The sequence below is a fragment of the Aulonocara sp. 'chitande type north' Nkhata Bay genome, linkage group LG8, assembly GCF_057382095.1.
Source record: "Aulonocara sp. 'chitande type north' Nkhata Bay isolate Kocher_YH1m ecotype deep benthic linkage group LG8, A_spYH_male_GT1.1, whole genome shotgun sequence".
In the NCBI taxonomy this organism is placed as follows: Eukaryota; Metazoa; Chordata; class Actinopteri; order Cichliformes; family Cichlidae; genus Aulonocara; species Aulonocara sp. 'chitande type north' Nkhata Bay.
The window spans coordinates 20,053,533-20,077,395 of NC_141351.1; the positions used below are offsets into that span (position 1 = coordinate 20,053,533).

The 23,863-nt window shown below is 40.1% G+C and overlaps 1 protein-coding gene across 1 annotated transcript; it reads left to right on the top strand.

The window, feature by feature from the left end:
* The first annotated feature begins 616 nt into the window (after positions 1-616).
* Positions 617-23,857, top strand: cdc42ep4b (CDC42 effector protein (Rho GTPase binding) 4b). The gene is made up of 2 exons (XM_086304178.1): positions 617-822; positions 17,761-23,857. Exon 2 carries the CDS (start codon positions 17,926-17,928, stop codon positions 18,928-18,930), a length of 1,005 nt encoding a protein of 334 aa, XP_086160304.1. The 5' UTR covers positions 617-822; positions 17,761-17,925; the 3' UTR covers positions 18,931-23,857.
* The last annotated feature ends 6 nt before the right edge of the window (positions 23,858-23,863 follow it).

The following is a 23,863-nucleotide window of genomic DNA, read 5'->3' on the forward strand; positions in this document are numbered from 1 at the left end:
TTCACCTTCTTCACAAGTTAGATGATACATTGATTCAGTGTATGTATATGATATATGAAGTTCTGTCCACTTTTAACTACTAGTCTATATACAAGCATTTGTAAACGCGAATTTTATCTACATATATATAACAAATAAATGAGTCTAATACGTTTTTTTTTTTTTTTAAAGCTGTTATTTTATGGAGCTAAATATGGGTGCAACATTACAGAACAGCAGATTTCCTTGTTTCATAACAGCAAGCAAGATTTTATTATTTTTATCTGTGTTTAGATCATGGTTTAGATGTGCCAGTAGGCAAATTCTGTTGCATTTGGGCATAGCAGAGTTTGGCTATAACCAGTTTCCCCTGCCAGCCTCATTTCTAAGGTAGCCCGTGCGGTACAAAAAGCCAGACGGTGGTTGCTTCTCCCTTAAGTGTTCAAATGTTTTACTTCGCAGCAACTAGTCCCTGTCAGCTAGCTTGGGGAACAGCCTTTACCACTCACTGGGTCAGGCTTGGGATACTCAAGTTGAAGTCCCAGCTATTGTTAGGCGTTGTGGATAAATGGCGCTCTGGCCCTTTAAACCGCAGCAGGAGGTGGTGCTCTCCAGCGCGGGAGGGGAGGGGAGGAGGAGGAGGGCCGCTTTGTGAGCCACACAGATGCAAAGTAAACGAACGTTGGGAGCACCAGAACAGGGACCGTCCTGCCACAATTCTCTTGCTTCTCTTTCTACGGACTCATAACTAAGTTTGTGCTAACTCACCCTTCGCGGTGTTTACGGAAAGTTGAGAGGGATATAGTCTGAAACTTCGCCACCGCGTGGACCTTAAAGAAAAAGGTAACGTTTCTTCGCGGTAACCTGAGGAGTGATGTTTTGTTGTATTACACGTATCCAGGAGCTGTTCTGATGACGAGCGACGACTTTTAGTCATCTTTGGGTTGTAGCCAGTGTGTTGAGTGTAGTTTCCAGAATACTCTGTGGGGTCAGAGGAAGAGGCGTAGGTTGAAGTAAAGCCAACGGAGTGAAATCTGCATCTCATTTGAATGTCATCTGCTTCTGGACAATCAGAGCCTGGCAGTTTCATCGAGCTCCTCGGTGTCCCATATGGAGCCAAAACAATGAGCTCTCTCGCGTCCTCTGTGTCCTCCATCAGCCTGAGGAAGACTGGGAAGTACAGGGTCAAAAAAGATACAATAAAAGTAACCACCTGAGTTTAAAACATATTCAAGAGCCAACACGTTAATCTAAAGGGTGCTTTTTTAAAATTACAAATATCCTGCCTGATATGGAACCATTTTCTTGACCTATGCCACTATAGACTTTGCTGTGCTTTCAGTTTGAATAATGGCCAAAAAGCTGTGCTGAGCTAATAACTTTCGTTAAAAGTCATGGGATCTCCTGAGGTTTTTTTTTCTTTTTCAAATCCAGTTTTGTATGACTTATTAAAGTTGTATATTTTTCTTGTTTTGGGCCCAAAAACTACTCAAGAAAGGAATTAGCTGGGTTTACCATTGCAGAGAGTGACGTATTTCACATTTGGGATCCTCTGTGGTAATGTGCCCACAAACTCTGGCCTTTCATATTGTAAATAAGAGCAACTAACTCAATGAAGCAGCAGATATCCCAGAGTTAAAACTAGGTTGCAAAGTCTAAGAAAAGTGTCCCAAATAACTATATTTGGCTACAGGACGGGTCATGATTTAATCAGAGCAAGGGGCAGATGGTTGCATGAGCATCAGTTCTCTTCAGTGAGAATTACGTAACATTAATACCGCTGCTGTTGGATCTCAGTGAAATCTCTGGGAATCTAGCAAGAGCTCTACAATCTAAACAGCTATTTTCACCCCATCTTTGGCAGGCATATTTGTCCACCTCCCTGGATCATTAGGGAGTTTTTTCCTGTTTGTGATTAAAGACTTGGCACTTACCTCTTATGGTCATCATCCCGCCTGATGAACTGAGTAATTTGCTGTAAGAGTTGCCACAGTGGCTGTATACGTGCCCGGCCTCATTCATCATGCTCTAAATGAAGGCTGTATAGTGTGTGCCCGACTTTAACTACACTGTCCATAAAGTCTGCAGGTCCGTTTTATAACATTCTGTTTCATTATTCCTCACTCATCGTCAGCTCTTCACGCTTGTTAAGCTGTCGGTCTGGACAATAGTGAAAGGACGCGTTGACTGATGAGTTCAGGTCTGGTGTTGACTTTGTGTGACTATTGCCCTTGTCCTACACACAAACACAGAGCAGTAGTTAACAAGAGCCCAAAGGTTGGTCTGTTCTTGTCATTTTGCTCGATGAATCATTTACGTACTCTGCACTGATAACTCTAAATCAAAGAACTTAGACGAGTGCAAAAAAACTAGACTAGACTAGAGAAATCTTGTCTTAACTCCGACACTGACTTGTCACCATCCTGCCAGCGCTGCCACTCTTTTTTTCCTGGCATCCTCTTGCGTCTCTCTGTCTTCTTTCCAGTGACAACAGTGCTGCATTACTGCACACACTTCAGGCCTTTCAGCTCCTTAGTGGATGTCTTCTCCAGGGCTGCCAGGCAGATATCTCACCATCGAGATCTATTGTGTCCACTGCACAGCCAGTAGGGGAGGGAGAGTATGTGTCATCTCTGACTGTGCTTTTTTTTTTTTTTTTTTTTTTTTGCTATGGAGGCTCTTTGAGTTTCCTCTGGAGGATACTCCTGCTGCGTTTTGAGGAAGCTGGCTACTTTCCCAACTCTTGGCTGTGGTGAGGTCATTACAGTTTTATATTAGAAAGAGGGTGTGCAGTAGTAGAGGTTGTGGACGTGCATTTAGACTCATGTACATGAAAACATTTACTTCAGGCAGTTTTTGTGTAGTTAGTAAAAACTGAGGGCACCTCATTTCCTTATAGACTTTCTGTTTTATTTGTGTGTCTGGGTTTCATACTACGTGACGGTTTAATGTAAGAGCAGAAACATTTTTCTTTTTGTTTTTATTAGGCGATAAATATAAATTGGTTAACCGGAGTCAGATGTGACAACTTGGAGTAATATTCCCATGCCTTAGGAAATGGCCTTGTAAATTGTTTGCTCATCTACCTTTATTCCAAGCTCCATGGGAGACTGACAGGTAATGATGAGAGAATGTCTTGACATTTGGCTCAAAGAGGGCAATTTGCAGCAAGCAAAAGGTCATTATTGAGTTATTCGTGTGAATTAATACCTTTTGGATTTACATTGAAAAAAAGCCCTCCAGAGCTTTGAAACTATGGAGGCCTGATCATTTCTGCAAAGTCTGAATCATTTCACGAGTGACGCATGTGCACATTTTTTAAGCTGTTCTTTCTGGTTATGTTGAACTCCCCAAGGAAAGTTGCTTTGTCTCAGACAATTACAGGATTCACCCCACCTGCAAAGAAAGCAATGAGGTCTTTGAAGAGCAGTCATGCTGAGGATGTTTGACTTAACCTTTGAACAGACTTGATATGAAAAGCAACAGTTTAATATTTTATCAGTGTCTTCAGGTTTTTGCAAATTATAGTTAACTCTGAATGTCAGAAAAGAAAAAACAAATTCATCAGAGACCATCATTGTCTTATTTGATGGCAAATTAGAGGGAAAAAGTACGAAATTGTTCACATAGAAACTTGGACATGTAGACATATTTTGTAGCATCAATGTTCTAGAAATAATTGCATAAACATTTAGCAACTTGAACTAACCTGAAACAGTGATACAACAGTTTTGTTTTTTTTGTCATTTCATTTCACATGACATATCTTTTCTCAGAAGAGTGTGCTCTCTTTTCTTTCGAAACAGCCCCTATGCACCTGACACCCCATCACCATGCCTATGCCTTTTTTTGGTTATCAATGTAACCTAACCAGTTCAACGGGAAAAACGTTTTACTTTGCGTTGCTAAACACTAAAGTCATTTTGTCCTCTCCCAACAACAGGCTGACAGCATAGAGTAGATTTCAAAATCTGTCACGCAGTAGTACTGTATGTTTTGGCACAGTATGATCTCGTTTTTGCATCACCTGTCACTGTTGATGTCTTAAACTCAATTGTTTAAACTGTGAAACCAGTCTGGAAAATTGGCACGCGTGACGCAAGGCATTTCAAAACTGCTGAATGTGGCCGGCTTGACTCGATCCCATGTTGCAAAGTTTCAGAACACCCTCTTTGGTTTCAGTTATGTTGAAGAAGATAACAAAACAATACCCAACATCAGGGTGATTGGCGTGTCCAAATCACATAATCCAAAATCCTGTTGTTGGACCAGTGTGGTTACACAAATCTACTTTGCAATCTATCAACAGGACCTAGACCATAAATGGAATGATTATTTAGCTAATTTATTTGCTTTTGTCATAGTTCCGCTCAAAATAAAAGTCTTTACTGCATCTTTCTGTAATTCATGGTCTCTGTTTCACATTGAGTATACCTTCTCAAATGGATGAAGTAACAGATAAGAAGTCTTATCAGATGGTGGTTCAGTGGTTAGCTCTGTCCCTTACAACAAATGGGTCCTAGGTTCATACGGAGGTTGGATATTCTCCCTGTGTTTGCACAGGTTTTCCATGAGAGCTCCTCTTTCTCATGCCATTGTAAAAACAAAACAAAAAAACACCCTCTGTTATCACTGTCCATGTCGGCCGACGGACTGTTGACATAGGCTTGGATCATATACTAAACTACCAACCTGTTGGCTCCTGTTAGCTTCCTCCATGCTTTGTTAGCTCTTTCAGTAGCAACCAGTGCACTGCTGCTGACACATAGTTTAATATATATAGAACTCCCCAGAATTGCATTGTTACTGGGGCCTGTTGAGTTTTGCTGATCCAGGATTAAAGCTCATGATGAGGACCTCCTCATCAGAGTTGGTGATCAGGACCTGGTAGTATGCTAGTAACAGGCATAGAGTTGAATAGAAATGTGTGTAAACTACATCAGCTCTTTCAGCTGTACTGGCAACAGTGGAAGCTTTCATGCAATACAGAGTTGATCATTAAACAGTTATGATTGTATTACGTCCTTTTACTTACCCTTAATTACTGACACAGTATTGCAATTAATAGGATGTATTTCTGCACCATATGTGCCGACTCTTGTAGACTTGGATAATATAGTGTAGAAAAACAAACCAAAAATAAAAACACAGTAACTGGTGGTGTGCAGCTGGCAGTTTTTGTCATTGGCCTTTTTTACACTCCAATGAGCCATCATTGTTTTCCAGCATTGAGTGACCACAGAAACAGGTGGTTTTGGCCTTAAGCATACTAAAAGGACAAAGGAAGTATGTTGGTCACCACTGTGACTACCAGATGACAAAGTCATGCAAGGAAACCAGTTCAGGAGATGGGAACAGTCACATGAGTTGTTGTGGGTTCTTGTCATGCATATCTGATAATCCTGTGAGAATCACACATTTCCTGCCTGAGTTTATAGAGGTCCTTTTCTAGGTCAGCAGTTCTGTGTTGTGAATGGACTAGGGTGAAGTTGCAATACCTAAATTGATAAGGATCGAAGTTCCTTTGTCTCTTTGTTTTAACTGAATGTGTTTCAGTGTCGTTTACATGAATCAGCTTTGAGGCCCGTCCTGTGTGAGCTTACCTGCATTAGTCTGTTTCCCTTTATAGGTATGTGCGTGTGGTTTTGGGTGTGCCAGAAGGGTTTGGTTCGCGCCTTCCTCTCTGTTGTTTTGTTTTCCATTGTGCTTTGTGTGTCTTTGCTGGCTTCTCAGTTACAAATACAGTTTGTCTAAATCCAAACTGGGAGCTAGTGAGATGTGTGTATATACTTGGGTTTTTGGGGGGTGGGGGTTGTATGTGGATGTGTGAGACTCTTGAACACATTTGTGTTAGTTCACACTTAGTGGCTGATGGACTTTAAACTTATTGTTCACACCCACAGCAGGTTGAGTGTATGCACTCTACTAATTAAGACTTTATGCTGCCAGTTTCCAGGGAATCAAAGTTGTTATTTGAGTGCCAAATCAAAGTAGTATGCCAAATGTCTTTAAGAAAACCAAATCAAAGAAAGACGAACTGCAGTAAGATGACACCGATGATACTTGAAAGGTTTTTACTGAGAAAATCAGGTGGTGATGCATGAAAGCTCTTAGGTTTTGGCTCTTCTCTCGTCTGGCTCATAGATAAACAGAATTTATTGTTACGATTTTTTTCCTAAATTGGTAAACTTGAATCTCAAGTTCGTTCTGACCCAACTCCCAATTATATTTAATTAGATTATTGCACTGACTATTATCTCAGTTACCTTACCAATAAACAGTGTTGGGTAAGTTACTTTAAAATAGTAACTTAGTTACATTACTAGTTACTTCTCTCAAAAGTAACTCAGTTACTTCAAGTTACTCGTTACTTTCAAAGTAACTAGTTACTAGGGAAAGTAACTTTGGTTTTACTCAGAATTCTCTTGTTAATGTGTTTCTTCCATAACTTTGCCAGTCTTCTAGCTTGCTTACTTGCCACAAGTGCACTGTGCCACCTACCAATAGAAAGGAAAAGATAATGTGCATATTTCCACGAGAGAAATCCCACGCCTGGACCGTTGTTGACCGCCGCCATGATTCTAGCCTACGTCACAGCGTCATGTGCGCCTTTTACATCCAACACAAAAACTGCAGTCGTGGTGCTTTCGATTGTACTCAGAACTCGGAAATTCTGCCTTCTGAATAGGAAGATGTAGGCAACACCAGACTGCAGATGAGCTGCATACAGAGCTGGACTGGGACAGAAAAATCATCCCGGGCATTTTGACTAGAGACCGGCCGCCATTATAGCAAAAATCATAAAGCCTTTGAATGAAAACAAACACTGTTGTGACAGTGATGTTCACTGTTTTGATGGTATATATGTATCAATCTATCAATCGTTTGTTGTAAGATTCAGATAATTATTTTTTAAAAGCGAGACATTTTAAATGAGAATAAGAAAGAAAAGTATTTCTTTGTGCCCCCCTTTCCCTATTAATGCCCTACATGCCCCCCTGGCCACACTTTGCTAGACCTGCACCTGCACAGTTACCAGCTGTCAGCTACCTAAAAAAGGATCCTGGGGTTATTTGTCTCTCAGAAACAGTTCATAACTTCCCTTCAACTCATTCATGTCACCTAAAAGGTAAACCTGTTTCTCCATCACCTGTTCAGCTCTGATGATCCAGTAAGGACATCTCCTGGTTTCATCTTCATGTTTCCCTCTTACCAGATAACCAAACCGACATCCTGACCAGCAGCTTTTTTGCAGCTGTGGCTCCAGCAAACATCAGCTGATACTAGAAATTAATATTAAATAAATTCTAACAGCAGCTGATCAAGCTTAAACGTGCTGCTGTTGTTTAGCGCGACATCCGCTGGTTTCCTCTTTCTGCGCAAAGTGAGCGATAAACAAACAAGAGAGCCGATCAGCTGATCATTGATCAGTTTCATGATTGAAGTAGAAACGGGAGAGGGAGGGGAGAGGATGAAAGGAGAAGAGGCAGCTGTGCAGCAAAGACACAGAGTAACTCCAGCTTTGTGTCTTTTTCATTGTAGCTGAATTACGGGACAAACTGTTCCTTTTCACCTCAATAAGAAACGCGTAATATTTTCTCTAAATACCAGACGGGAAGGTTGGCAACTCTAATAACTTATGAACAAAATAAAGTTAAACATCATTAACTTCATAGCACCCACCCAGCTGTATAGAAACTCCGTCATGCTAGCTAGCACGCAGTACGGAAAAAGTCAGAATAACGAAAATAAACTCCACCTAAACTTGGTTCATATCTGACCCAGAGAGACTGCAGGTCATAACTTCTTACCTGAAGTGCAGTTCACACTTGGACCGGCGGCCGCCTCGGGTCTCTTTTCCTTCTGCGTCCCCTTTCCCTCATCCACCTGCTGGCCTCCACCACTTGCTAATGTTACTGAATCTGTGGAAGCTCCGCGATAGCCACCACACGAAGTAACGAGTAACGACCCTATCTAAATCCCAGTAACGAGTAACGCGTTCCTGATTTTGGCATAATAACTAGTTACCGTGCTCGTTACCACAATAATAACGTAGTTACTGTGACGCGTTATTTAATAACGCGTTAGTCCCAACACTGCCAATAAATGACCTTGATGCATTATTTAGCTCTTTATTTATATTGGCAGTCACGTAGGATGATGATAGGGCGCTTTGGCTATGACGATTGCCCAACCCTTGAGGAGCAACTGAGATGTAATTTATCCTTGTGTGCTAGTTGGACATTCCTGAAGAGTCACTCTGGTAAGAACTTAAACACATGCTCACTCACAGCAAGCACAACATCTACACACAGCACTAACAAAATCACAGTGGATGCAGGTAAATCAAGGAAGGGTGCAATTAAGCTTACAATATGCTTCAGGAGTGCAGTAGCTGTGTACCGTGTTCCAGTTTTTATCTCTGTTGTTTTGTTATGGCATTTTTCAGCTTCTCAGCTGTTGTGAATTGCTATTATCTGGTTGAAGTGACTATGTTTGCGGGCTTGGGTGTTCTCTTTGGTCAGCGAGTGTTTAGCCTGCTGCAGTCGGTGTCATTAAAGTGAACACCATGGGGGTTTATTAACTCATCTTGTTTGTCAGGGCTCTCTGCTTAAGGTCTTTATAGTCAGTTTGGGTATTTGAGTTTAGCAAGGAGGCTGCTGATTTAAAAAAAAAACAAAAAAAAAAAGTAACAAAAAAAAGCCACAAGCTGCTGATAAGTTGACGCAGAGCAGAAAACGGTCACTTATCTTTCAGTCCCATTGAGAGGCCTACTGCTGCTTTTACCAGAGAGTGTGTGCGGATATATGCGTTGAGCTTGGCTGTCTGGCACTAGATTATCTTTTTTAATATAGTGCCAATTTTTTTTATTTTTGTTGGGGTTTTCCCCAAGGTCTCATTTTTAAAACAACCAGCCAATACGGCATGTAAGCTGTTTAAACTTTCTAAGTATAGTGTAAGCCAAATGTTACAACAAAGCATTACTTTCCCTCTTTGTCATCTACAAAACAATCCTCAGTTGAAATTCTGCATCGTTTCACGATCCAGCAGCTATTGGACAGTTAATTCAACCACTTGGCTCAGATCCTGACCTCTGGTACCAGGCGTGAATGCTGTCTATTTGTTAGAGACTGATGGGGAGGATTTTGGCGATTAATTAGACATGTACGCTCACGTGCGCATACACACACACGCACACAGAGTATAGTTCAAGCCATCCACAGTAGGCATAATGAGGGCTTGGGTACATTTCATGCAGGACACGGTGAAAGAACGTCTGTCACTGCGCTGGCATGACTGAGTGAATCCAATGTGGTGACACCCTCCGCCGCCCTTTGAGGATGTGTTTCTCTTCAGTGAATCCATCTGTGCCTTCCCTTTTTTGCACAAGTCCCTGAGGTAATATTGCTTCACATGGGAAAGGCTTTACTCCCTCTAATTTTTACTCTAGATATTATTCATACACCAAGAGGGGGGTGTGTATATATATATATATATATATATATATATATATATATATATATATATATATATATATATATATATATATATATATATATATATATATATATATATATATATATATATATATATATAAAAACAAACTCTCGGTAGACTTGTTTGGGCAGAGGCTTATTTTTTAATCAAGGAGCATGTTCATTATCTATCTGTTTGATTATGAGCCAGCCTTTTTCTCTTCTCTCTTTGGCTGGGGCACAGCATGGCAGCCCACCCAGTATTTGCTGCTTTGTCCAGCCATGCAGGAATAACAGATTTATAAAAGGCCAGTTTGACTGGAAACACAAAGAATCATTTGGAAGTTTGTCCTGTGCTTCTGGATATCAGGATTTGTAAAGACTGAAAATAAATTCATTTGGTGTTTGTGTCACAGGAAGTGTTGGGGTCGTAACTGGAGGTTGTGCCATACACCCTAAGGAACTGTCGCAGTGCAGAGGGCTAGTCCAGACATGCTGGTTTTATTCGCTCACGCTGAAAAGGCTGCTCTTAATCCTCTTGTGTTTTTGTTTTTGCCTGGGTGGCAGTGGGGCCCTGGAGGCTGATACTCCACAGTTTCCACACACACAGGTGGTGGTACTTTGGCAACAGTCATGCGGATGTAGGTATGTCTTTGTGTCCTGGTTGTTTGAACTCCTGAAGGCTTTTTACATGAAGCACTCAGCATTTCAGGAGTGACCTGAACAACTCATCTTTGACCTCTGTGTAAGCCCATTGTCTGCTTGTTTCAGGTTTCAAGTATCTTTAAGCTGTTGTGTTGCTTAAATCTCAAGTTCAGATTGCACAAACCATATTTGTATTTTGATACTGGCACAATTGCTTTCTTTTAGGCTTCTGGTAAATCTTGACCAAACTATACCTCATATCAATTTCTGCTTCTGTTCTCTTATTACAGCTTAACAAGGTTGCTGTGTATATCATGACAAAACCTAGCACCCCCTATATTATATGACCTCAATGCATGTTTATTGCACATACACCCTTTAAAATAAAAACAAAGGTATTCTTTAGGACTTTCTTTGTTCTGTAATTTGTTACAGTACAGTAGAAATGCATTACGTAAGCATAACCCATTGAAGCACATACAGCATTTTGCTAATCAATGCATTAGAAACGGCACAGAAGAGCTGTTATTGAAAAAAGGCTTTGTTAGTATTAAGTGATTTATGACCATTGTATGGATTTTGGGCCAAATAAACAGCATTTCCTAATTCAAAGACAGTCTTTCAACAGCACAAGTCTGTCTGGCTGGAATTTGATGAAACTATACATCAATGATTGTTTGAAACTGTGGTTGTCAAACTTTTTCCACCACACGCCATATGGCATGGAATAAATACACAACTCAAAACGTATAAAAATATAAGTTAAGTGAAAACAGGTCAGCATAATAGCATCAGTAAACTCTTGGTTATGTTTCCTTCCCTGCATAAATCGTATTAATTCAACTTAAGTAATTTTCCCAAATGCAGTCTGGACCTGAACTTTCTAAGACATTGCCCATCGGAGATACGTGTGGGAATACATATATTCAGTAAAGTCAGAAGGGTCTTAAACCTTCAAGCTCTGGATGTCCAGTAGCAGGCATGTGACACTGACACATTCCAGTGAATTCACAGCGAGTACGCTGGTGTCATACAGTGCGTCCTGCCGTCTGCATGCTCTACCCACGCAGCACAAATGTCTAAACCCTACAAAGTATTTCCTCTAGTGACGGGGTGTCTCAAGTGGACCTTCTCCTTACTTCAGACTAGGGCTGCCACAAACGATTATTTTGATAGTCGACTAGTCACTGATTATTTTTGCGATTAGTTGACTAATCAGATCATCATCCATTGGACGTAAAACTACAGCTTATTGCACCAGCAGCATCTGCTCTTATATAACTATCATTAGCTTACAGCTTGTAAGTGTTTAAGATATGTGCTAACTAAAAATAAAGACAAGATGATAGTTTATTAAACTTTAATGAAATTTACAGATTGTTTCGGTGAAGTTTAATAAACTCCTTGCTATCTAAAATATAACAGGACACCGGAGTATATTCTCGAGCATCTCACACTTCTGATAATCAGTTTTCTGCTTGACGTTTATTCAGCTGTGTAAAAACTATAATTTAATCTCAGCCAAACCGATTTACTCAGGAACAAATAAAACACTGAAAAAAGCCAAACAATAACATTTTGAAGTTATCTAAGTGACTTATATATGTTTAACCTGAGTAGCGAAAGACGGCGGTGGGTTTGAAAACGATTTGCCGGGAGTCCAGTGTTCTCAGTGAGCCTTGACCCCGGCTCGCTATCGAGCTAGTGGGTAACAGATGTCTCCGAAAACGTTGGAGCGCTTTTGAAAATATGTGATGTCTTGATAAACTGAGCAGATATTTGAGGTTTACACAGCTACATTCTCGCCTGAAAATATGTTAAACGTTTATTTTGTGACCCAAAAAGAATAATAAGAGTTAATATTAAAACTAACTAGCTGCCGCCATTGTTGGAAACTGAGCTGGGCTGTGCTATGAATTCTGGGACAAAGCTTCTTCTTCTTCGGGGTTTAACGGCAGCTGGCATCCTTGTACATGCAGTGCTGCCATCTTCTGTTTCAGTCCATTATTACACTCTTAAATCCTACTACTTATTCCTGCGTCTTTTGTGATCTTACAAAGCTTCAAACGATGCGTCGACTATTAAATCAGTCGTCAACGATTTTGATAGTCGACTTAATCGTGACAGCCCTACTTCAGACATTGTCCTGAAGTGATTCTCTCAACTTTTCTTGGAGTTCATGTGAAAAAAACTGCTTTATTTTCACTTCATATCCCTTGGGATCAGTAAAGCATAGCTCTGTGGCTACACCGAAAAAAGATTATGGGAATTCAACCAGCGCAGAGACTACAGAGACATTTGCTTGTATTTATCTAAAAATCTCAATAGCGTGTCACCCTGCAATGGTAATGCTGTGTTTCACTTTAATGTTTTTAACACTTATCAGTCTGTTTTACTTCAATGCAAAGACTTTTTGTATATTCTAACTTTTGTCTTTTCATCAGCCGAGAGAACACTTAGTGATCAACAAGAATAGCTTATGTTACAAATTTACTAGTGACAACTTGCAGACGTGCGTCTGCACAGCTCTGCCTAGAACCTGCGTGTTAGAAGTGGAATGCCATTGCAGACTCTTCAGTAAAAAAGAACTGGCTGGATAAATTTGACTCTCATTGCTTCCCTGTTTTCTCTCTGAAAAATGCAGTGAGACTTGCAAATAAGCGGGTAGAGCGTGTTCTAGACGTGCTTATATTAGTGGGATCCATTCACCATGTAATCATACTTTGTACAAGTCAGTTTCACCTGTGTTAAGTATGTATATCCTTTACTGTTGAGAGGTGAGGCCATTAGTGTCATAACATTCTGCATGTTTCTGCTCAGGATACTTTTGCTGTTTATCATGCAAGGCTTGCCTTAGAGCTAGGTAACTATAAATGAAGTTAAACAGGAAGAACAGGTTCCTTATGTGTCAGGCAGTAACAAATAAGCAAAGAAGCAAATGATAGTTTATTGTTTTTATTTGTCTGTAGCAGAGCATGCAATTGTAGAAAATCACGTCAAAAGTCTTTCATTACTGTCTTATGGTGTTAGTCAGATGTTGTGTTTTTTTTATTTTATTTATTTATTTATTTTTTTAGATGCAGTTCTGATTTAGTTTTTGGGTGCTGTTTGCAGGCGGAGCAAGCCAAGCAAGGCCAAAACAAACGGCATATTTATATTTATTATTTATTATCTGTGTGGTGAGTTAAGGCAAGTAAGTAGATTTGCTTGGAGGAAACTTTGAGGCACATGAAAAAGCACCGTGAAGTCAGAGGGAGGCTTTGCTAATGAGCTGCAGTTACATGATGTGAGTCGAAATCAGACTCATACATAGTTCATGAGTTCTCCTAATCCTTTAGTTTTTGCACCATATTTAATAGTATTTTTATTTCTCTTACATGTTACAAAAACATTTTTGAACATAACCACAGAACTCACATCAATACAAATTCAAATTGCTGTAAAATAAGATAAATAATTGAATGTATTATTTTTAACTCCTTCAGCAATGTGATCTGTTTCACCTTTCAACAGTCGTTCTTCTCTCTATAACTTTTTGCTATTTCAGTGCTTTTTTTTTTTTTTTTTTTTACCCCCACGCGCCCCCCCCCCACCCGTGGGAATCATCTTCACCCGTGGGAATCAGATGTTTGGTGTGAAGGTTAGAGCCTGCCAGAATAAGTGCTAATGAAATTTCCCAATCTTCTTTGTCACTTTGAGTTAAGAACGTTCCATTGTTATGCAGCTCCATTGATTAACTGATTAGCAGTGTCATAGATGGCGTTGGCTAACTTGAATATTCATTTGCATATCAATGACACTGACAGTGGGAATGAACTATAGAGACGACTCTGGGTAGTTCAAGGTTAAAACAAGCAGAAGTTTTCTTATTGCAGAGACAGCTTAGGCAGTGCATTATGTGCTTAAATATATGCTCGTTATTCTAGTATTAAAAATAACAAGGTTTGAATTTACCCTTCACCTGACTCTTTGTAATATTTGCATGAAGGCCGCCTCCACCTCGTGAAAAAAGGATAGACTGTTTCTCCATCTCACTTTAAAAAATTTAAATGGAGCCAAAGATAAAAACAGAAACTCTTATATAGTCTGCATGCCGGTTGGTTTAACATGACAGTAGCCAAGTTGTTATTGGATGAGCAGCCAAAGCCTCTTTCCCCTCTTTGTTGAGTGGAAGGAGAGAAAGTGACACAGGATAGCCGAGGACTGCAGGACGCCTGTGATCCTAAGGATTACAAGCGTTACGCTGAGCGCTGATGAGCATGTTGGCTGTTGTGATGTCATTCTGCCCACATCACATTCTGCTGGCGACATAAAATGCTCTTAATCATTCATGGCCCTGTCACCACTTGTCTCAGTTCAAGCTAGTGCCATGTGGGACTCCATTACATAAAGGCTTTGTCACTGACTGGCACAAAAAACAAAAACCGATTCTCAACTGAAGCAAACTAACAATATCTTCATATTTTTAGGCACACTGAGTGCTCTGACACAAAGTTGTATAAGCCTTCTTTGTGTTGCATCAGTAGCTATCCAATAGGAATATGATCTTCTGTGTGAAAAAGAGCTAAAATGGAATTTTGCCCCCAGCTGGGCTGGGAGTGTCAAGTGTCAGGTCAAACTGGAATCACTGATCAACCAATTCCTTTTCAACACAATGTATGAGTAAATGCTCGGGTTTAACAGCGTTTTTGTGTTTAAATTATTTTCTATTTAGATGTCTAGACGGAGTTGTAGTTAAGCCCCATACTTCCATTTCTTTCATCTAGCTAGTAACAGTAATAAAATGAGAAGAACAAAGGGTCACCTAGAAACAGAAAACCAAACAATAAGATACTCCCGCTCGCCTATTGTGCAATGAAATCTATCTAAAAGGTCACCATTTCCTCTTCAAATACACTCTACTGATGTGAATGAAAATGAGTCCTTGAATCTGTTTGCTTTTCCAAAATAACTTTTTATAGTGCTGATAGTCATGCTGCCAATGACTTTAACAATCTAAGCATTAAATGTACATATAACTGATGACAGCATGGACAAATTTCCCCTGAGAACTAAAAAAACAAAGAAGAAACATCCCTTTTCTGTGTAAAAGAACATTTAACACTGTCACCGTTTCATATGGAGAGCATTGAACCATTCTGGAGTGTTATTTTGAAACTGAATGGTGAAAATGACTGTGTCATTTCTCATAATGTATTTTTTTTACAAAGTACTGAAAGGCTAAAACTGAATATGACAGGACTCCAGGCAGGTCATGCTTCATTTTTTTTGTCACAGCCACAATAATGGGGTCTTGATGACCCTGCGGGGTTTTGAAACTATTCCTCATCAAAGACCAAGGGGCTCCCCAAGGCATAAAATGGGCCATTTCCTAGAATGACTTAAGGTGTGAGGTTTGCACCTTTTGATATTCGAGAACTCAGTGACATCTTTTATGCTGAGGTTGAATGTCTTCGAGTCACATGGCACATCAAAAGCTTCCGCCCCTCAGCTATTGCACTGTGAACTTTGTCTTATTGCCTGGCATGTGGTCACCGGGAAGGGTTAATCCATCTGAATGAGTTGATCTCTCCATGTAGGGGATAAAATCTTTCTCGCCGTTTCTGGTCAGCTTAGAGACAGGAAGCCCACTTAGTAGCCAGCGCTCAGCTCTGACGTTGCCATAGAGAAATACAAAACTTTGTGCACCAGGGAGGAACATGTAAGATGATGAGTTGTCTTTAGCGGTCACCCACACATTCAGCAATCTTTTGTGCAGCAGATACTAATGGGGCAACTGCACAATGCATGAAATAATAAAGGGTTTACCCAATGATGGATCATACTACATTAATTTAACAACAGTGCCTCCGCTCCGGAGGATATTGGTGGTGTTTGTTTGCTTTAAGCTATAATCTTGTAATTTGGCACCCAGTTGTGGCGTAAATAGCTTTAGTAACAGTAAGCTCTTTCCAGTTGTCACGTATATGGGTGTGAGCTTGAACTCAAATAGCTTTTTCAACAGAACAAGAAAATAAGCCTTTGGAGTACTATCCTTATTACATTTGGTCTTTGTTCAACCACTGTGAGAACAATGTGTCTCTTCCATTAGCACCAGAACTACTGAAGAAATCTTGAATGAAGGTGGTGAATATGGAAGATAAAAATGTGGCAGTGGATAGAATTTAGTACTCTTTGGGGATGATCTGTCTTTTGAAAGAAGAGCAAAAAAAAAAGAAGAGCACTAGCTTTTATCATTTATCAAGCCCCCCTCTGTTCCCTCTAGTGCATCAGTTCCCTTTCCAATTGAATGGGTTCTTGTCAGAGATGCAAATGTTTTCATGGGTGACGTTTCTTTGGAATATTGTTGAGTGAAGCCCCCTTTCATTCATGGGGGATACGCATGCAGCCCTAGAGCGTGGGCTTCAGCGTGAGTTTGAAAACACTGAGAGTAATGGTATTTCTGTCTGGCTTAAACAATTGAAGCCATTGTTAATGTCAGAAACACATGGAGCTAGTAGACTGTAGCTAGCACATAAGTGGGTGTTTAAACCTCTTTTCCACTGCATTTCTGTTCTAAGATCATGTTTCAAGGTTTAAGTGGTTTAAGGTCAGTTTGGTCTAAGGATTAAAATTAGTTGTATAGTCATTTGGCATGGAAAAGATCAAACTGACCTGTGAAAGAATCATTCTGCTTTCCAAAGGGGGTTTCAAAACCTTTTAATCTGCTACTTTTCACCAAAGCTTTATAGACAAATGTAATAGAAGTTGCTGATATATGTTATATGAAAAACAGATTAATACGGAACAAAGTACACTGCGTGAAGTGTTCAAGTGTTGCCTACGGGGTTTAAAAAGACAAATTCCACCCAAAAAGAGAATAACATAAAAAGCAGTTTTTGGAAACTATTTATCTCTTGAAGACAGGGGAGGGTGAGAGCAAAATGTAGTCGGTCTGGAGTTTTCTGAGCTGTGCTGTAAGTCGATCCATGCTGAAGAGATGTTGTTCCTCTTCAGTCTTTTTTTTTCCTTTTTTTTCTTCTTTCTTTTATTTCTGCCAGCTTCAACTGCTCTAGCTCACAGTATCCTGTGTCTTGCTGGTTATGTAACAGGCAGGGGCCTAAATGGGAACTAAAGCACAGCAGTGATGGCAGGCACTGCAGCCCATGAAAAACGGATCACAACAGCAGCCCTAGACTTTTAGAAAAAGCTCAAAAATGTATCAGATGAATCGAACTAATTTGAATAGGAATGAAGTTTACCATGGTAGAACTTCACAGGGGCTATTGTGACTGGGTTGGAGTAAGGTGAGGGTGCTTTGAACTTTGTACAAGAGAGCCTTTTCACGATTGCATAACACCCTTACAGTCTTCTGCACAGAAAACCTTTTAGAGTTTAGAACCACTCAAGTGAGCCTTCATTTTGAAGCCCTGGCTACCAAACTTTCCATGCTTGATGGAGATCAGAAAAGAGCGTTTTATGCAATAGTGAGTAATGAGAAATGAATAGAAAGAATTCTTCAAAGCAGAATGTTACATTTTTATCTCAGTTTAATGGAATCTATTTTTTTTATTATTACTTGTTTTCACTTTGCCTGCCATGTTGCAGAGCTACATTTAGTTTACAGAACTACTGATGTGGTTTTAATGCTCTGTATTCTCCTTCTTCTTCTTCACCACAGGCTTTTTCAACCAAGGACCAGAATGGCTCTACTCAAACACCTGAAGTTATATGTGCTTTGACAACATCCCTTACAATTGCTAAAAACTTTGAAAGGAACTCTCCTGACCACCTTCAGATCCTAATTTAAATTTTACCTGTGGATCGTTACTAAAAGACTGCAATCATGCCCATTCTTAAGCAACTGGTCAGCAACTCCAATCAGTCAAAGCGGAGGTCTCGGGCTGACCTGACCGCAGAGATGATCAGTGCTCCGTTGGGGGACTTCCGTCACACCATGCACGTGGGCCGAGGGGGCGATGCCTTTGGGGACACCTCATTTCTCAGCACCCGTTCAGGAGAACCTCCCAGGGAGCCAGACAAAAAGCAAGGCTCACCAAGTTCCAAGCCCGGGCTTCTGTCCCGTACCTTCAGAAACAGCAAGCGATCTCAGTCTGTAAATCGGGCGGACAAGTGTGAGTACAATGCGATGGCACCTTCTGCCGGCTCCTCTCAGTTTGTGAAGACTGCCATATCCCTGCCGTACCTGAACGACGAGGGTACTAACAGAGGTATCCAACTGCCAAAGAGCGTCTCCTCAAGCCCAATGAAGAAGGTGAATGAGATCGAAAGCAAGCCGTTAAATGGAGCAGCAGCTATGGCAGCCCTTGATCCAGAGCTTGAGGAACGGGATTTTGGCGAACCTACAGATTTGCCTCCATCCCTGCCTAAGGGAGGTGGGATGAAGCACGCAGAGTCTATAATGTCCTTCCACATTGACCTGGGCCCTTCGATGCTCGGGGACATCTTGAGCGTGATGGAAAAGAAAGGTTGGGAGGAGGATGACCTTGGCTACGAGGAAGGCAAGGGAAGCGAGGGCCATGCTTCGCCGTCCCTCATTCCCCACATAGATGATGACGATGCAGAAGAGCGAGCCCCTGCAAGGCCTCCTCGCAGCATGTACCAGCAAAAAGCCATGGTGGATCCCTACACCCCTGAGCTACAAACCAAGAACAACCACCACAATATGGATAGCTGCTCTGTGTCCAGCTCTGGTTCTGAGGAGAAACCTAACTACCGCCTCCATGACGGTGACACGGACAGTGCAAAGTACAGTTCCCCACGTGGGGGAGAAGGAGAGAGAGATTTCACCTTCATGGACGAGGATGATGACGATGAGATTAGAGTTTAGACTTTAGCTGCCAAGAACAGTTGAAAAGGACTGTAAACATGATAAATAAGGCTTTTTCACCATGCTGTAGCTAGGGTGGGCTAAATGCACGCTACAGTGCAGACTGACTGGCTCACAAAGTGGCCCTTTTTGAAGTGTTTGGGTTTACTCATATTACTGGTAAAGTCTCAGTTTTCCCAAAAAAGTATTGTTTACCACATTTAAACCCTTAACCAAGAAGAAGCAATTGCAAACCATTAGTAAATAATATCACAGACATATCATTTTAAGAAGAGAGAAGAGATGACAGTGAGATTGGGTAATGTGGATGTGTGGTATGGATTCTGTGGAAGGATGTAGGGAAAGGATGAGGAGTGAAACCAAGATGGCGTTAGAATCCCAGTGTGTGTGAGTGAATATGGGGTTTTATTTGCCAATGACACTATTTTGGCATAGACACTAAACAGAAAAAGTTATGCCTTTTTAAGAGTTTAACAGTTGATTTATGCTATTTTCTACTTTATTGTATCTGCAGTATCTGGGAGTTAGTATACAGCAGCCTGCTGCTGTTTTGAGTTGGGTAGATTATTATTTTGTTTCCATTTTTCATTGGGAATATCTGCATTCTTTAAATTCACAGACAGCTGTAATATTTATTAATTTGTTGTCATAAGGGATGGATCATTCTTAATGTGCACTCCTTAGTCTTAAAATTGTGTTGTTGTTTTTTCCAGATATCATAATTTCTTATGGGTACTAAAGACAGAACCATCTTCTTTGTTAGAGGTTGGCTGAATTGCACTTAAATACTGGCCTTAAGTAGGCAATAAATTGTCTTAAATCACTCCTGATCCCATGTTCATTACAGGGAAATGTCTTTTACAAAATCAGAGTTGGTGAAAGATTTTTTTTTTTAATACAGAAAAACTGTGAATTGTCAAAAAGAGGCCTTTTGTGTTATGTGTCTTGTACTTTAAAAAAAAAAAAAGCAAGACAGGAATTGTGATTGTGGTAAAATATGTGTGTCTGTCATGCCTCTCATTCCGCTTCTTAGCTGAAGTAGGATTAGCAGGTCAGTGGAAAGATGTAAGACATTTGTGAAGGGAGTTGCCACCATATAATTACATTTAAGCATTTATGCTTCTGTCAAAAGCATTCCCTCTCTCTGTACATGTGTCCAGGCTTGTCTCTGAGAGCAGAGAAAGGATGTAGCATGTTTAAAGTGTTATTAGAGGACTGCTACTTAACAGATGGGCATCAGGTATGTCTCTGAGCAATGAGAAGGATATTTACTTCCCAAAGTGGACCCAAAGGTGATAATACTCAACTCCTTTACCCAACCAGAATCACATAGTAGGAACAGATGATTAAATCAACCAATCATCTGGCTTCTCCCAGTCTACTCATTAAATGTGCGAGAATATTGGCCCCCGACCAGCTGGAACTGCTCCAGAAACAGATAGGTGGGCTGTTTCCCTTTGGCTTTTTTTGTGTTTAGTTGGTTTCACTCGGTAGGCTACTCCAGATTACTTTCAGCTAGAGCTGGGCGATATAACTTTTACTCGATAGAGAAATTAAGCTATCGCGATAGACCTCGCCGCTCTTGTCCTCATAATTTAAAAAAAAAAAAAAAAGGTCAGCCAATCCAAATTAAGTAGCGCAGAGCCGAACCAATCACAGCCGCAGCGTCACGTCGCGTGACTTGTTACGTACAGAACAAGTGCCAAGCCGCACGTGTGTTTGTTTGGGAAGCAGCCAGCGGGTAATGGAGCCAGCGCGTAATGGAGGAAATGAGTGTGCCGACTAGAAAAATCAACCGAGCGTGACCGAAGAGAAAACAGATGATGGTTCCAATGCCGGAGAGATTGTCGAACGGAAGAGCCACAGAAGTTCCGCAGTGTGAAGGTATTTCGGCTATTTCAAGTCTGACAAAAAACAGAGTAGCGTGCACTGTAAATTGTGCCGAAAGCAAGTCTGGAAATACAATAAACTGGTGCATGCGTCACACTGTGCGCCACGTTATTGTTTCGGTGAAATGAATTTCTACAATACTGTTAATTCTACTCTCTGCAGTGTTTAAATGCTTACATATACACACAGTTACTGTCCGTCCACACATACGACTCTGTTCTGCTTCTATGCCCCAGCTTTGTTTACTTTTTCCCACCGAGGCTTCTAGACTTCTGATTGGCCAACATTTCTGCACGGTTAGGAATCTAGCGCCACCTGCTGCTTTGGCATGTTCATAGCAGCGTTTTCTTTCATTTCTCCCTTTATGTGTGGACGGGATTATTTTTAAAACGAAAACGGAAAATCTCCGTTTTCAAAAATACCCGTGTACGTGTGGACGTAGCCTCAGTCTCTGACTGGAAGCGCTAATTCGTCATTCGGCTTTTGTCAGACTAAAGTAACTGTTAAAACTGTTTGAAAAGCTAAGCTATACAACAAGGAGAGATTGAGAATTTCCTTTTAGTTCTCAGTTTATTTGATATTGACAAAAGTTAGTCAGTTTTGTCTGTTCTTCTGTAAAACAAACTAAGATTTCTTTTTAGAATTAATATTTTGTTTCTAAGTGGAATTGACAATTTAGTCTGTTTCGTTTGTTCTATTTTGAAACTTAAACGCTTTAGCGGCTGCCTTTTGTGTAGTTTGCAATATTTGCCTTTATCTATCTGAAAAAGTCTCATGTTCCTTAAGTACATCTACCCTGTTGAACTTATTATGGGAAATAAATATTTAAATAAAAACAAGCTGCTGATTATTTCACATTTTACTTGTGAGCAACGGCACATTTAAATCTTACAAATATAGTTATTTGGCTTATATCGTGATAGATATCGTTATCGCCTGAAATGAAAAAAACATATCGTGATATGAAAAAATCTCATATCGCCCAGCTCTACTTTCAGCTATAAATTACACAGAAAGAGTGCGTACTTTACTTTCTTGTATCCATGATTAATGTCTGACCTTCTTCTATTATTTCGTGTTTTTAAAAAAAACTAATTGCCACATTTGACAAATGTTAGCTTGGAATTTCCTGTTGTGGCACTGATGCAGGGTTGTGTATATAGAATCAGGATGCTGTGCCATTCTGTTCTGGGTTGTTGTAATGTTTTGGAACACTATGTGCCCGTATAGATTGCAAGACGTTCTGAAACTGAAGGCGATCCTGAGGAAATTGCCAAGTATGTTAACTATATTGTTGGATAAGGTATAGAAGTCCTGAGTGGGGAAAAAAAGTGGGTGTCTGTTTTTCTTTTTTTTTAATGCATGATCCAAAATGTTTTCTTATGCCAGGGTATTTTAAATTTATTTTGTAGGAAGTTTGTTTTTGGGTTTCTAACATATTTTCACTCAGTCGATTGGGGTGGAAATAAATTGGAAACATTTAATTGTAATTTTTCACTTTGATTTTCATTTTTCTGTTACATTCTGGTTGTAATTGGTTGGTTTTTCAGCATCAAAACTACTGGTTAGTTAAATGAAAGAAATGTGGCCCTGGCAGAACTTTTCTTTTTCCTTACTTTAGTGGAAACCTTTCTCTTCACCTGTCTCACAGATGTGGGGGGGAAAAATCACTCTGAAAGATTACACAGACAACACCTTAATTTTCAACTCCTCACTTGCCTCTCAGGGCTTCTGTAGTAATGTTAGCAGCACATTGGATTTAGTTTTTTTCTACTTCTGTATAGATATGCATTATAGACCTCTTTTTATATTTCAGTGTATATGGGCCAAATCTTAGGATGTCTTCTGTTGATCAGTTTTGTAACATGTAGTGTTTGGGGTGATGCAATCCCTTTTGTTCATCTCCAAGACGTTTGCTGTTATCTTTTGATAAAATAATGTACATATAGGTAGTGCCATCAGCGATTACAGTAAACAAGCTTTGTTACCAGCAGTGTGACTATGAGATCCTACTAAGCAAACAGACAAATATTGGATTTAACATGATATGGTACATATGTGGTCAGATTGTGTTTGCATTGCGACATTTTCACAGCTGTCTGCAACACCAGACAGTATATTGCTGTAGATTTTGGAAGACATAAATAGAAAATTGTGGAAAAGTACACAAAATTATGCTAAAATACTTAATGTATTTTAGCATAATGATCTTAACTTTCGGGCATTTGTTGTGTTTCTCTGTGGGAAACTCCTAAGTAGGCCAGAATAAACCATGTAAAAGAATTTGCAAACACACTCTGCCCCAGGTCTGCTTAGAAGTTTTTCATTCCCTGACAGCAATGGTGTGGGGAGTGAAAAAAAAAAAAAAGAGAGAGAGAGATAAGAACTGCGTAAGACAGCTGGCTCAAAGTTCAGCTAAAGAATGTTTCCTTTTTTCCCCCCCACTGGCTTTAGTGATATGCCAAGTATGTACTGTTTTCTTTCCCTGTTCCATATTCTGGTTTTACAGTATATTAATATATTTATCTTCACTTTTCTTTCTTTGAAATAACTTCTATATTTTTCAATAAAAGAGAAAGCTGATAATCTTTTACTGTGATCAACTTTCTTTTGTTTCATATTTGCAAATCTGTCATCGCAGGCTGCGTAATTTTCAAACTTTTTAAATGTGTAACATTGGGCACAAAACAGGCAGAAAGCTCAGTATAAACTGTGCCGTCTACTGCAAGGTCAGATTTCAATGAGGGAACTGCAGAAAGAGCCAAATCCACAGTTTAACAAACACACTCTCGCAGTGGATTATTCTACGCAAATAACCCTGAAATGAAAGATAAAACCCCGTGTTAACAGTTTTCACATCCCATCATGGCAAGTGGAGTCCTGTGAGCTAATTAGGATCCTTCAGCCACACTGCTTTTGATAGGCTTTACAGCCTCGTTAATACAACAGAGCAGTCCTTAAAACGTGCACTGTCTCATCACGGTTCATGAACCTTACAAACGAGAGTCAAAAAGGCAAGAAAACATGCATTTATGGCGTGTTA